The 15,329-nt window shown below is 40.8% G+C and overlaps 1 protein-coding gene across 5 annotated transcripts in view; it reads left to right on the top strand.

Moving 5' to 3' along the window:
- The window catches only part of OTOA (otoancorin), a 74,076-nt gene that overhangs the window by 2,651 nt on the left and 56,096 nt on the right, over positions 1 to 15,329 (top strand). For 3 of the 5 annotated variants that reach the window (XM_075899481.2, XM_075899476.2, XM_075899478.2), the window contains exons 2-11: positions 484 to 595; positions 1,211 to 1,239; positions 1,330 to 1,360; positions 1,452 to 1,479; positions 2,433 to 2,520; positions 5,080 to 5,211; positions 6,958 to 7,193; positions 7,415 to 7,518; positions 10,273 to 10,379; positions 10,884 to 11,023. In XM_075899481.2, coding sequence (XP_075755596.2) covers positions 484 to 595; positions 1,211 to 1,239; positions 1,330 to 1,360; positions 1,452 to 1,479; positions 2,433 to 2,520; positions 5,080 to 5,211; positions 6,958 to 7,193; positions 7,415 to 7,518; positions 10,273 to 10,379; positions 10,884 to 11,023 — 1,007 coding nt within the window. The remainder of the gene's footprint in view (positions 1 to 483; positions 596 to 1,210; positions 1,240 to 1,329; positions 1,361 to 1,451; positions 1,480 to 2,432; positions 2,521 to 5,079; positions 5,212 to 6,957; positions 7,194 to 7,414; positions 7,519 to 10,272; positions 10,380 to 10,883; positions 11,024 to 15,329) is intronic. The other 2 variants (XM_075899480.2, XM_075899479.2) reach the window with 1 other exon arrangement.

A 15,329-nucleotide genomic window follows, 5' to 3' on the forward strand; every position in this document is an offset into this window, starting at 1 on the left:
ACAGAGCTTTTTAGTCTGTGTCGAATGAATAGGACTATTGGGGTGGTGGCTTTTCAAAATCAAATGTTTGAAATCTTCCATGATCCAAAATTTTGGTTCACTGTTAATTTTATTATCAGTGTTTCAGAGTTACAAAATTTCAAAGAGAGTTGCATATTACCTTGACTAAACTGGGTTAATGTTTTAGGTGGAATTTATTTAGAATATTACCAGAGTAAAATTAAAAGGACTGCCTAATACAAGGGAAGTATGACAGTGCACATATCAAATTTGTGGGTATTTTAATTTTATTTTTATTGCTATTATTTATTTTATGATATTAGAGAGAAGTCTAATCTAAATTCCTTGGTCCAAACACTCCTGAATCTCAGAAAAATTAGGCTCTCACTCTGAATATTGCATCTCAGATCCATCTTTAATTTATAGTTGAAACTTTAGGACAAGTATTGCCATTCGACATTGACTTTTTATTTTCTTTTGCAGTCCAAATATCTTTGGACTCAAAAAGAAGAAATGTATATAAATCTGAAGATATGTTTCTTATTGATATTAATGAATCATGCAAAAACTGCAAGTGGTCAGAAGTCTGATAAAGGTAAGATTAGAAATCTTATGTAGGGACTAGAATATTTTGTCTATTGAAAATGCTATATGTAGTAAAATACATTCAGTACAGTACATCTGAGAAATATGGGATCAGTTTCTCTGTTGAGTTATGCCAGCAGAGAATTTGGCTAAGGTTGTAGATAAAAGTTTTGTTTAAAAGCAAGGACCTTTCTTTGAGTGACTTTTATTAGCACTGTACACCTACACCAGGTACATTTGATCAAAGCTGTAAAATCCTATTTAATCGGTTAACTGGTTAAATGTTATACTTAAACCGTTAACTGCGTAAATGGGTGTGCCCTCTCACCCCAGCCCTCTGTGGCTGGGCTGGAGCGGCCCCCATGCCACGGAAAGCATCTTCTCCAGCCGGGCTGGGGCATTCCTGCCCACGACTGGGCTGGGCCTGCTGCAGCGAGGCTGGAATGGCTCTGTTTGCACCATGCAGCTCCAGCCAGACTGGGCCCACCACAGAAAATGTAACCAATTAACCATTCACATCCCTACTTTACATTAGCTTATTTATGATGAATATATTTTATGTTTAGACTTTTTTATTTTAAAAGGCTGGTCAATCAGGTTTTAATAATGGGATAATCTCTTACAGATTTGCCTCCATTATTACAAAAAGCTGCGGTCAGTATTTTTATTTTATCTATATTCCAGACTTCTGTAATAAAATCTAAAAATGTGTTATTACATGTATTTGTTGTTTATGCCCATCAGGAGGAAGTAATAGCTGGAAAATATCTGGATGGTAATGTGTAAATCTGTCCCTACCTATGTGTTGAAAACATTTTCAAATATCATACAACATATTAATTCTTTTTTTTTATTTTCTTGTTTAGCTTTCCTTGATATACTCAATTTTCAGGGGTAATGTATGACATCCTGTACCATAGATAGTATATGTGTATGCAAGAGAATAGAACATTATGGATAAAAAGTGTAATCAAAGGATGTATAGTTAGTATTCACTAACATTAACGTATTATCTACAGTATATGTACCAGTGGTGAGCAACCTGCAGGCCACATGTGGCCCATCATGGTTCAATGTGTGACCCACGAGACATTTTTCTTTACTATTGCCCATGTGCAGGGTTACCAGATTCTGGTTTCTGTCCATATTGTTTTTTATTACCGGCGTTACTAACGTGACATGCATGTAAAGCAAAGACATATGAAGTGGAGGTGCATGCTGACTTCATGCAATGACTGTGAGAGCCATGTGCTCCCTCTTTATCCAATCAAAGTGCTGTTATGGTTCAGTTGGCACACCCTGCGAATTTTAGGTACACAAGCACAGTTAGTTAAAACAACCCTATCCTAGGAGACTGTCTGGGTTGGGACAATCTTGTGGCCCACTGAGATGGAGGTCCACTCATACAGCTCACTCACTAGTCTAGGTTGTCCATCACTGATACATACTGTTAGCTCTATGACCTGCATTATTACAGGTTCTGTGTATAGAATTCTAAACCACCAAACCATTCTACAGTGGTTTGATGCATTTAGTTGTGAAGATTTAGAACTATAATGAAAATTGTTAATTCATCTTAACAAGTATGAAACCATTTTTCATACCAAAACAGAAATATTCATTCATGAGGTTGGGAATCCTTCACAAACTTTTTGATAGTTTACTTTGTTCATTCTTTTTCATTGTAACAATGGGCTTAAATGTAAATTGGTTTTGGCAAAAAGATGAGTTAAATTCTTGCATCACTGTTTTCTTAGTAATTGTACTTGTTTGTCATATTTATTTTCTCTGGTAAACAAAAGTAGTTTATTATTTCACCTGTATTTTGCTTTTGTTTTCCACTGTAGCACTAATGTATGGACAACAGATATGCCTAAAAAAATCATGGCATATTTCCATGCTCAGAATGTTATATTTACTATTAGCAACCTACAGGTTAGTACACTTTTAAGTACCAAAACTTTCTTACTAAAGAGAGAGGCAGAAAATATTAAGGAAGCTTCTATCTGTAATCTAAATTGTGAAGTTAAAGTATACAATTGGCAAAAAAAAAATCTGTGTAATGCTGCAGGTCAGTATTAAATTTTGGATAGAGTATTTTGCTTTTAGGGCTACCAGATGGTTTAAAAAAAATACCGGACACACTTGATCTCAGATGGCAGGGGGGACTGGCCGAGAAGGGGTTGTGAGGAGCGGGGCTGGCTGAAGGGGGTGCGGGAGAGAGGGGGATCTGGCCACCGGGGAGCGGGGCTGGCCCGGGCACACACAGATTCCAGGGTGCTGCTCGTCCCACGCACGGTCCCGGCAGGGTTCATGGGCGAGTCAGGCTCCAGGGAGTCCATCCCGCCACGGCCCCTTCTTTCTACTGTGTAGTTGTGTACTGCCTGGCTGGTAGACACGCTTACGCAGTGTGAGCGTGTCTACCAGCCAGGCAGTACGCAACTATGTACCGACACTCATGATAATAATAAAATATTAATTCGTAAATTCTAGACATTTATATGTCCGGTATTTTCTCAATTTGTTTCCTGGTCAGAAAGCTCAAATACTTGGCTGTCCAGTTCAAAACTGGACACCTGGCAACCCTATTTACTCTATGGCCATCAGAAGTTTGTAAAGGACTAAGACACAAATAATAAAGAAAAGGGCCCCTTTGCTCCATTTTTGAAGGCAAGGCAGGGCCCAAATGTTTGCATTGTAGGCTTGCATGCACTGTTTGGTACAGTAATTGCCAGCCAACTAACTTAGCCACACCGTGTTTCTCCATAAAATAGAATATTTTCCTACCAATACTTCAGGCCTGGCTGTGCTTTGCATTATGTCTAAAGTGTGTGAGAAACTAGATTTCCTGCAAAATACTCACTCTCCTTTCAAAGACTGTTTTGTATTAAAAAATATTTTAGTGGCAGTGTAAGTAGTGCAGGAAGTACACACCCTTAGTTATCTTCAGTCATTACAGATGACGATGAGCCAAGTTAAGACCTGAAGTAATGTTATCAGTATCAGTGGAGCTGCACCCATTAGTCCAGATCACTCCGCCCCCAATAATAAAAACATCTGATATCCAATTTGCATTCTTAACCTTCTTAAAAAGCCTATGGCCATTCAGAAGCACACGGGTCAATGTCCCATGACTCCATTTCACCATCATAACTCTTCCAACACTATAAGGATTTACGTTAAGGTTTTGCTTTTAATTTTAGTTTTATGAAGCTTTCATGGAGAGCTGTTATTACAAGTTTAAAGTAGTAATTGATAACTGTGAATAGTCACAAGCATAAGGGTTATTGATTTTGAGCAGAAATAAAATAATATGAATTAAAGTAGAAATAAAAGTTACGAAAAGGATTTAATGCATAAGGTAATCAACAGTGTAGAGAACATTTAGATGAAAGGGACAGATCCTGAGTTGATGTCATTAGAGCTACGTTTATTTACACCAGATGAAGTTCTGGTTAAAATTGTACATGTTGTTAAGCCTTCAACTGATTATACTGGCAGTTTAATATTTAGGAATATATTCTAGGATTTAATCAATCAGTTGGATAACTGTATTGTAGTTTGTACATACTGGATATGAAGGATGTAGTGTTTTAAGGATTTACATTGCACACAGAGCCAGCTGTATTCCAGTTACAGGTACAGGAAGAGTGTTGTAAGTAATATTCAATCATAATAGATATCATTAGAAACTGAAAAAATGTGCAATGTAAAAGACAGATAACCATATCACTCATATTGCTATATTTATAACAAAGGCTTCTCCCATCTGCTTCTCATGATTTTAAAATCCATTTATACTGATTAGCTTCATTAACACTGCCAAGCAGTGTAGTCAGCCATAGACTTCCTGGAGCAGAAAATACTTGCAATCTCTAAGCACGGTAAAATGTGTTTTGCTTCCAATGTGGATCTTTTTGCACCTCGAGCAAAGACAGCAACAAAAATTAAAACTTGAACTTCACACTAGTTTTGAAATAGTATTGTTAGAATTCAAGAGCATCCAGTCCTAGGAATGGTAAAGGTGAGAAGCGAGTACTTCTTATAATGGTTTCTCTTAATGGTATCATAGATAGGATTTTGTTCACTGGTAAAGAGTTCAGGGGTGTGACGTGGTTCATTGCCTGAGGATCTGGCACATGTACTTTCCCTCCCATCCAGTTTCATATTTCTTTCAGCTTTGTATTATGATTACTTTATGCATTATTATTCAGAGGGTTGTAGATCTTCAAAGTGAATTAAGGGATTCATCACTACATAAAGTAGATAAGTATTATTCCCATTTTTTAAAAAATGGAAAAACTGAGGCATACATGTAAAATGACTTACCTGCTGCCACAGAGGGAGTCATTGGAGCCAGAATTAGAATTTGGGAGTTCCTACCTTTTCAGCCTGGAGTGTTTAAACAGAAGACTTTCTGGGAGTAAAAGATGAAGAGGTGTGTGTATTATATGTATATGTATATATATATTATTATTCCCCTCTTCTCTGCAGTTGTCTATAAAAAACTACCTTGAGAACCTTTTATATCAGCCCAAGCAGCTGCTGTCAGATTTTCAACAGGTTAATCACCAGCAGTTTCAAACTGCAATGAAATATCTCTTCAGGAGCAAAAAGAACCTTTTTGTAAGTGACTTTGCACTCATTGTGTGAAAAGTAAGACTTGCCTTTTGATGTTTAAATATAAATAGAAAGAAGGGCAGACTGTATGTGCATGTGGGGTGGGTTGTGAGTGTTTCACACCGTAACACAGCAGACTTGGATTAGATTCCCAGGTGTGCTGTCTTGCATCCCTGGTTGATTGGGTATGGGGATATGAGAACAGTACACTAAGCAATTATGTAGTGAACAGAGCTCTTTCTTGTACCAGTCTAGGATCTCATACTGTAGTGTGTTCAGTATATTGGACCCTTACACCAATATAGTGTCTTATTGAAATCAGTGGTGTTTCACATGGATGTTAGGGGTCCACCTCCACATATATCATTTCCCAGGACTGGGGCCATTACTTGGTGTTCATGTATAGGGAAGACAGGATCTTCTGTGATGGGAGATGTCCTGGACATGGAGGAGAGCAAGTCAGGAGAAATAGAGGATGCTTCTATAGAGAGATGTGGTGAGTGCCTGGATAATACGAGACTTCAGTGTATTGTATAGTCTGCTGTACTCAGACAGTTGTGTTTCAGATCGCTTTGTCAGAGTGCACAGGTAAATATCTAAAACACTTTGGGAGCTATGAACTAATCAGAGCTGCAAATGACATTTTCTTTTAAGCATCAGGAGGTAGCTGAGTCAGGGTATGTCTACAGTTGCACCCTCTTTCGAGAGAGGGATGCAAATGCAGACATTAGAAATGGCAAATGAAGCTGGGATTTAAATATCCCACACTTTATTTGCATAATCGCCTTATGGCGCTATTTTGCAATAAAACACGCTGTGTAGATGTGTTATTTCGAGAGAAAACCCTTCTCTCAAAATAACTGTTAAACCTCATTTTATGAGGAATAAGGGTTATTTTGAGAGAAGGGTTTTCTCTCGAAATAACACATCTACACAGCGTGTTTTATTTCGAAATAGCGCCATAATGCGATTATGCAAATGAAGTGCTTTTTGGGTAGGCATTGCAAGTGTAGACATACCCTCAGTCTGTACAGAAAAAAACAATTAGTCTGATAGTACTTTATAGACTAACAAAACATGTAGATGGTATCATGAGCTTTCATAGGCACAGCCCACTTCCAGTCATCTGAAGAAGTGGGCTGTGCCCACAAAAGCTCACAATACCATCTACATGTTTTGTTAGTCTATAAAGTGCTATCAGACCAATTGTTGATTTTCTCTTAAGGTATTCACAAGCACGTCTTGGGCTGATTTACAGTGATGCCAAATCATCATCCCTAGCACTAACACTGAAACATCAGACCTGAAAGTGCTGTCTTTAAGCCATGGAAATTTAAGTTGGGAAATGACCTATTCGTTCTAATCCATCACTATATTGGAGTAAGATTGTTCTTATGATATGTTTTTAGTGTTTGTCCAAGGTGCTTACCTACCTACTTACGCGTACATACATACTTTATGCACAGGTAGCCAGAATTCTTCATATTTTCCCATGTATTCAGGAGAATTCTCCAGAATCTTCAGCCATCAGTAGCCTTTTTCTGCTTTTCACTTTGATTGAGAGACTTACATTGCTTTTTGGCCCGTAGGAAAAAAGAATAATCTCCACTAATGCAATCAGACACAGTATTTTATGACTGCTGTGTTTCAAAATAATGGAATATTGTGTCTACAGTGCTTTTTCATGCTTCAGATTAAAAATAAATTAGTGATGAAATCAAATATATTCACTTTATCCTTGGCTTCCTGCAGGAAATGGGAAATTTTGTTCTCGATCTGGACAAAATTAGGGAGAGAATTTTCCAAAGCCCAGGAGGAAACAGGACATTGTTCCTTGTTACATTGGAGAAATGCTTTTCAGCTTTGAATTCTATGGAATGTGTGGATATACTAAGCCAAGTTCTGCGGGTGTCTTCAATGAGCTATCTCCAACCTGATGTCATTAGAAGCCTCCCTAAAGATCTTCATCAAGACACTTTCAGAAACTTGTAAGCCATTTATTTCCCAATGAAAACAATCATTTCTATTGTCTTCTGATTAAATATACTTTTTTTAAAAAGTTTGATATAGTAGTTCTGTATCTAACATTAAGGTATAACTTTCTGTTTAGTTTTCATTGTCTGATTATTTAAAAGCATGTTTGCTAATTTATACCATTAGAAGAAACTTCACTTATCAATACATTTGCATGCCAATAAATATCATTTAGATCAGCAGTATTCAAGGACCTCTATGACAAGACAACAGCAAATGCACAAAGAACTCTTTATGACTGGATGAAGCAAATTCTACAGAAATCCTATATCACCAATGGTATGTTGAACTTTAAAAGGAAGATTTACTTATCTCTCTGGAAACATAGCCAGGAAAGGGTTCATCTTTACTAGTGAACTTTTTTCCATATTATGCACAGAGTTGTGTTAAGGGTAGCCCTCTTAAATACTATATGTCTCTTCATCAGATATATCCTTTATCTAGCGATGCACAGCAGATAAAATGATCAAATATTCTTATTCTTGAAGGTGAACTTCACCTTTGTGCAAAGGACCATGCAGAAATGCCATCTCCCCCTTTGGTCCTGTTATTAAGGCTTATATGGGATTTAAGTGGTGTATATCCTTATGCAGACTCTCCGTACAGTGGTGAAGTACACTTGTTGTACCCTGTTTGGACTAAAAAAATAGGTGATCTTTGAAAATGTTAGCTACCTTGTTTTTAACTATAACAGGAAGCTTTGAGGGTTCTACGTTGGGGCACTGGATTATTCAGAGAAATGACAAAATTAAAAGCAAAGTAAAATAAATGTCCCTCCCACCCAATTTTATATGCCTTTCACAGCTATTGGGCCCTACAGTATATAGTACATATTCCACTAGAGGGCACCAAAGCAATAGCAACAAGACATCAGGGCATGCTTTTATACTTCACCAAACACTCTCGCAGCCCAGTAGTAGTAATAGCAATTTGCTCTTCTACGGTTTGATCTTCTTCCCATTGAAATCAATAGCAAAATGTCCAGTGACTCCAGTGGAGCAGGATCAAGCTCTGATGCAATTATCCATCTGAACATGGAAGAGTAATTTGTAAACACAGATAATGAGTGAGCCTCATACACCCCTGGGAGGGAGAGAGGGAGCGAGGTACTAATGCCATTTTACAGATTGAGAAACAGAGATTTATTATTTGGTGACAGCAAGTCTGAGGCAGAATTGTAAAGAGTCCAGATCGTCTGACTTCCAGATTTGTGCCTGAGTACAAGTGAGTCCTCCCTTAATTAACAAGCAAATATACAGCCAAGAAGTAGAGTTACAGAGCCCACCTAAGAGTTCCAGCATTAGTAAATGGTCTTGGTTGTCATGGCCTCTTGTTTACTCCCATGACCATTATGGATTAGGAGCAGTATGAAGACAACACAAAGCAGAGAACTTTCACTCCCATCTCCAGCATCCCCTCCTTCCATTTAATGCTCAACAGTGTGAGAATCTTGAAACATATCACATATCTGTGTTATGTAGTAGGCTGCCTTCCCCACACTGTTGCTAGCTTTTTTCCCAGATATTTCTTTGTTTTTATATTTATTGTTCCTGTTTAATGGAAGAGAGCTTCTACACAGCATGTTTTCTTGCCCAGTTGACCAAGGTCATAGGCTCAACATGAGATGACATGTTGTTTTAATGTTTCAAACACATCCCTCTGGAAATTTGTTTCTCAATAACTCTCATTTCCTTCCTATTAAAATACCAGTCTCTGGTGTACTCTGGTGGCTTTTACAAAAACAGGTGCTAATGTGTTTTATATTTTCTGCCTGATTTTTAAAGAACAAAAAAGGCTCAAGGGACTCTAAGCAGTGTTACTAAAAGCAGGTTTCCTGTTCTGTTAAATGCAGCAGTCAGGATCTTTACATTATTAAAATTCCTTCCCCTCCCTTTTTCCTCTTCTCTCTCTTCCTTCCTGTTTCTTACTGTGCTTGGAGGGAGGTAGTATGGTTTCTGATAAAAGCAAGGGACTGGAAGCAAAGACTTTTCAAGTTTATTCTGAACTCTCTCTCACCATATCAATTTAAGGCAATCACTTAAGATCTATTTTCAAAAGTGCCCACTAATTTTGAGTGCCTCATTCTGAAACAACCATAGCTTGATTTTTCAGCGCTGCTGAAAGTTTCATGACTATTAATAGAAAACAACTAGAGTTGTGGGTGATCAGTGTCTCTGCCAGTCGGGCCCCAGATGTTTCAAGTGGAGCACCCAAATATTGAGACACCCAAAATTTATAAACACTTTTAGAAAATTTCAGCCTTAGCTGCTCTGTGCCTCAGTTTTTCTAGTTGTTAAATGGGGCTAATTATTTCCCAGGGCTGTTGTGATAGTTTATTTGTAAAAACATTAGGATTGTGCTATAGAAATGCAAATTATTGTTATTAATATATTGTTGTATTTCTTCAGCTTTTATCCTAATTTATGGCTGTGCTAAATATTTTTCACTTTTTCTGAGGTTAATATCAGGTTAGTTAACAATGAGAGTTTTTCTGCATAGTCATAGCATATAATCAGTCATTGAAATGGACCCTGTCAGGTTGATAGTATACAGAGATAAAGTGCTTTATTTGTGTTACTGAATAACACACCTGATTATGAAAACTGAATTTCAGAAAAACTGTTACTTTTTACTTTTGTATTTTGTTCAGTTTAGGCAATACAGACAGACTAGTCATTTTCACTTTCTGATTCTTATGCATTAGCACAAAATTGCAATAGCTGGGTGCATAAATCCCAGTGGAAAGTTTTAAAAACAAATAAGACTGATTTATTAACATGTTAAATATTAATGAATATACTTCTATTATTAGGGTTTGAAAAATGTTGGTTACAACTCATCTCCTCCTCACCATTTATGAATTTAAACTGTCTGGCATTATCCAGTTTTAAGACCAGGACCTAGTAGTATTGTGATTTTAGAGATCCTTTGATTATCCAGCAATGAAGGTATACTGAGTTTAATATTAATGTGTAATCACAATGACAGTCTGAATGAATATTTACATTTGAATTAATATTTTTTACAAAACAGAGTTAAATGATTCAACCTCTTGGGTCAGTGCAGAAAATCTATGGATTTTGGGAAGATACATGGTCCATCTTCCATTAGAAGAAATTATGAAAATTAGTCTGAATGAAGTAAGTGGAAAAAATGTGTTTGGAAGTAACAATTAATCATGTGCTGCACAGCCAGAATTATCACAAGCCCAAACCTAAATATGAAAGAGATAGGTGTCTGTTTAAAATAGTTGCAAACTAAATCCAGAAGTTCAGTCAATCATTTATTAATGAACCATTCCGCTGCCTCTTTTAAAATTGAAAAATGTACAACATCTTGCGGTGCTTTATCCGATGTGTGTGCCTTCATAGTCTCTTTCCCATAATCTGTCTTCATCAAAACTTTCATGGATTGTACAGGGAGTTGTTCAAATGAGGCAGGATCAGGCCCCACATTAAAATATTTAGGAGTGCTACAGAACTACTGGTCTTTGCCTTCTCGAACTTTGTATTATCCAAATTGCTCTTTGTGCCATCTGTGTAATCTGAATGGAGGCAAATGATTGTTTATAGGATAAAATATGTGTATTAATGTCTTTAATTGGTATAGATTCCTGATGTTATGTCTTTGTTTGAACTAATTAGATGAGACTATTCATAAGCTATGACAATGCAACAAAGCAGTTGGATACAGTGTATGATATCACACCAGAACTCGCGCAAGCGTTTTTAGAAAGAATAAACTCATCAGGATTTGATCTCAGAAACACTTCAACTATCTACAGGCAAGCAAGACTTATTATCATTTTTGACTGTCTTTGAAAATGCTTTCCTGAAGCAAAGGAAAGGGAGACTGGATGTCACATGGAATTGTTAGAACATCATATTCTTTTACTTCTAAATCGCTTCAAAACTGCCACTAGTTAGCGATAACCTTGAGTTGTTGCCATCTGATGACTTTTTGTAGTTGCTTCTAAAATAACCTGATGGTCTCACTCCAGCTTCGTGTGGAGAGGTGTCCACGATGTTAGTAGCATGCAAGATTCAGGGTTCCATTGTGCTAGACATACAGACAAATAACATAAAACATTCCCTGCTTGAGAGAGTTTGCAACCTATATGTCAGGTGGATGAAACACTCAAAAATGGTGTGGGTAGTTTAGGAGCGTGAAGTTAGAATAAAAGCAGGGCTGTCAATGCATAGTCAGTGGTGAAAGATGGGAGCTGTTCCAGGGCCCCGTGATTTAAAAGGGTTTGGGGCTCCTAGCCATGGCTACCGCTGTCCCAACAGCAGCAATGGCTGGAGCCCCAGGTCCTATAAATCACACCAAAGCCCACGGTGGCCACCTCCCAGGGTCCAGCAAAGCCTCTCACCGGCCCTGAATAAAACAAATGAGTTTTTAGCAGACTTAGCTAGCCACCTCCTAATAGTTGCCGAATGGTATTGATCTGTGGGCAGTTTGACAGAATATACTTTGAGGAGGAAACCACATATGACCACCACAAGTGTTATTATCCGATATCCACATTTAAGGATGTTGAAATACAATTATCTGGCTAATTGTATAGTTGATACAATTTATATTGACTATACAATTAGTCAATGAGCACCACTTTGCAGAGCCGGCGCTTCAGGGGCCGACTCAAGCTGACTCAAGCCAGGACTGAGCAGCTGGGCTCTTACTACATTTAAAATGCAGAGGTGCAGCGATCAGCATGAGCTTGGACTGCTCTGTCACAGCTCACACTGAGTCCAGCAGCCCCTGTTTGTGGCAGACAGCCCTGCCCCCTGCAAACAGGGGTTGGTGCCAAAGTAGCCTCTTTTTGCGGCGGCCAAGGCTTGCCCCGGGCAGGGACTGCTCAGGCAGCAGCCTCTGTCTGTGGCCAGTTCTGGTTTCCGTGAACAGGGGCTGGTGCTGGAACAGCCTCTGTTCATGATGGCCAGCCCTGGCTGCTGCAAACAGAAACTGCTCCAGCACCACCCCTGTTCATGGTAGCCAGGGCTGGCCACTGTGAACAGAGGATGCTTGGCAGCAACAGCCCCTGTCAATGGTGGGGAGGGGGCAGCTCCCTGCTTCACAGCAGCATCCCCTATCCTCCCCTACTGAGCATTTTAAGCAGGCTCTCCCAGCACCAGCTCCAGGGTGCCTCCTTCCCCCTCCCTTGCTGCCTCTTATGGGGGGGAACACTGTTCACCCTGTGCTCCCTACTGCACTCTGCTTTTGAAATGTACTAGAGCCCCGGAGGGCTCCTGTACATTTCAAAAGCAGAAGTCCCTGCCGTGATATCCAGCGCAAGTGGGGACTGAAGCAGTCCCCACTTGCATCATTTCCTGACCTCTCTCTGATAGAGGCAGTGGAGGGGCGAAGAAGCAAATAGGGATGTTAAATATTGATTAATTGAATAGTTGAGTAACCTTATGAAATTTTATCAGTTAGTCGGCTATTCTATAGTCCCCAGAGGTGGGGCTGGCAGTCATTGTATCAGAGGCAACAGTGCGGGGTGCCACGTGGGAGCTGGTCTGCAAGGGGAGCCAGTTTAAAAACCAGATCCCCTGTTCCTTGTGCTGCTGCTTCTGAGTATGTCTACACAGCAAAGTTATTTTGAAATAACTTTACTAGCATCTACACAGCCAAACTGCTATTTCAAAATTAATTCGAAATAGCGGAGCACTTATTTCAAATTTGGTAAACCTCATTCCACAAGGAATAATGCCAAATTCGAAATAGCTATTTCGAAATAAGTGCTGTGTAGACACTTATTTCGAAATAGGGGGCCTCCAGCCTTCCCAGGGTGCCCTGGTGGCCACTCTAGCCTCAACCAAGAACACTCCTCTCCCTCCCCACTCCCCGGAGCCCTTAAAGGGGTTGACTCTGGCCACAGTGCCTGTGCCAGCTCCAAGCCTGCCACCCCAGAGTCAGCAGTTACTGCCCCTAACCCAGTGGCCCCAAAACATGAGCCAACAAGCCACTGGCAGCCAGCTCTCCACTGCTCCCCAGAAGCAGTCTGCCAGCTCCCAGGAGCCTGCCAGGGCCTGGAGAAGGCGGGCACCTTCCTGATCTAGGGTGGAGATCGTGGACCTTATTCAGGTTTGGGGGAGATGCCCTGGACATCCACGATCTCCGCATCAGACGGAAGAATGCGGCCATCTACGGCAGGATAGCTGCCAGCCTGGCCACCAAAAGCCGTATGTGAACCCAGGAGCAGGTTTGCATGAAAATTAAGTTGGTCTGGTGAGACCCCCAACCCTGAGCTTCCCCTCCCCCTTCTTCCCCTTGCTTCCCCCTTCCATCTCCCTCCTCCCATGTTTCCCCCTCCTCTTTCCCACCCTCTCTTCTCCCCTCTCCCGCCTCCTTTCTCCAGTCTCACCAGAGTTTCATCCCTCCCCCCCTCAGTTTTCTTTAAATAAAGAGAGTTTGTGTTCATGAAAATACATGTATTTTATTTGACATCAGGAAGGGGGATTAGGGAAGGGTAAGTGGAATGACGTGAGGGAGGAATGAGGCACAAGCCCCCTGTGGGGCAGACCAAGGAGGCTCTTAGTGCTCCTCAGGGTGGAAGCTCTCCCGCAGGGCCTCCTGGATACTGACAGCCCCCTGATGGACCTCCCGGATGGCAGCCTGCAGAAAGTGCAGCCAGGCTCACAGCAACACATCCGCGAGAAGCACCGGAGTGCCCAGGGGCAGCTCTGGCTCCATGTTGCAGAGTGTTGTGGTGTCCTAAGTGAGGGCAACCAGAGCACACAGAGAGAAAATGTTTTGCTGTCCCTCATCGAGGTAGGCAAGCAAACAGGGAAAGCTGAGAACCGGCTGTCCGGGGGGGGGGGGGGGGTCGGGTTCCTTTAAGCCCAGGTCTCAGATTGTGTGGCTGCTGCCTGAGGCTAAGTAACTACTGACCTGATGCCCTGCTGGACCTGGTTCTGGCCAGCCTTAAATGAGACTCAGTGTCCACTCAGTGTGGATGTGCTATTTCGAAATGCATTTTGTGTGTAGATGCGTTATTTTGAAATAACTTATTTTGAATTAACTATTTCGAAATAAGATATTTCGAAATAACACTGTAGTGTAGACATACCCTCTGAGAAAGGGGGGTGGGAGAGTCTGAGCTCCCGGACCTGGCACAAGCCAGAACTGAGCTGGGCTGCCTGTCCACCGAACTCTTAATACACTTGAAATGCAGAGCTGAAATGGGGATAGGTCTGGGACCCAGTGTGAGCTGGGACTGAGTTGGGCAATCTTCCTGCCCAGCTCCTAATACACTTTACATGCAGAGCCTCAGCAGGGGTAGGTCCCGGACTTGCTGCAAGCCAGGACTGAGCCAGGATGCTGGCCAACCTGCTAAAAATTTACTGGCAGAGAGAGGAGGAGAAGGAAATGCGTGTAGTCTATAGCATTAACCTACAAGCTTTTGCTTATCAGTTAACCGGTTAATCGACTATACTATTACATCCCTAGAAACAACTAGTTGAATCGCTACTTGACTAGTTGCTTACATCCCTACCCACATTACCAGTGGCAGCAGAGAGGCCAAGGAGGAAATAGGTAAAAAGAATGATCTAGTCTCCTCACTTTCATGGGATCTCAGGTGCTAACTCTATGGGTGTACCAACGGGGAAAAAAAAACCTGGGTGTTGAGCATGCAGGAGCAGCCCCACAGATCAGCTCCTCCCATCACCCTCCCACACATTCTGCCTGCCGCACGTCAGCTATTTAGCAGCATGCTGAAGGCAATGGAGTGGAAGGGAGAGAAGCCAGGGTCAGGTGTCCTCAGACGAGGGGTAGGAGTTTGGGGAAAGGAGTGGAGTGGCGCCAGGGCTCAGGGTGGAACAGGGGTAAAGAACCTCCCAGCAACTCAAAAAGTTGGTGCCTATGCCCGCAGTGTAGCATTTAGTCACATTTGCATGCACTGCTGTCGATCTTATGACTTTTCTGTAGGTTATCAGAGGACTTCCATCTTCAGGGCTGTCAAATCAGCAGTAAATGTACTTTAACAGTAAGAAAAGAAAATGAATCTTTCTCATGAGTATTCAAAATATGGGCCATCTGCAAGAACCTTTATATTATATTTTGTCATATAAAAGATCCCATTTAGT

This window comes from Pelodiscus sinensis, chromosome 15 (assembly GCF_052426305.1).
Source record: "Pelodiscus sinensis isolate ZL-2025 chromosome 15, ASM5242630v1, whole genome shotgun sequence".
Classification (NCBI taxonomy): domain Eukaryota; kingdom Metazoa; phylum Chordata; order Testudines; family Trionychidae; genus Pelodiscus; species Pelodiscus sinensis.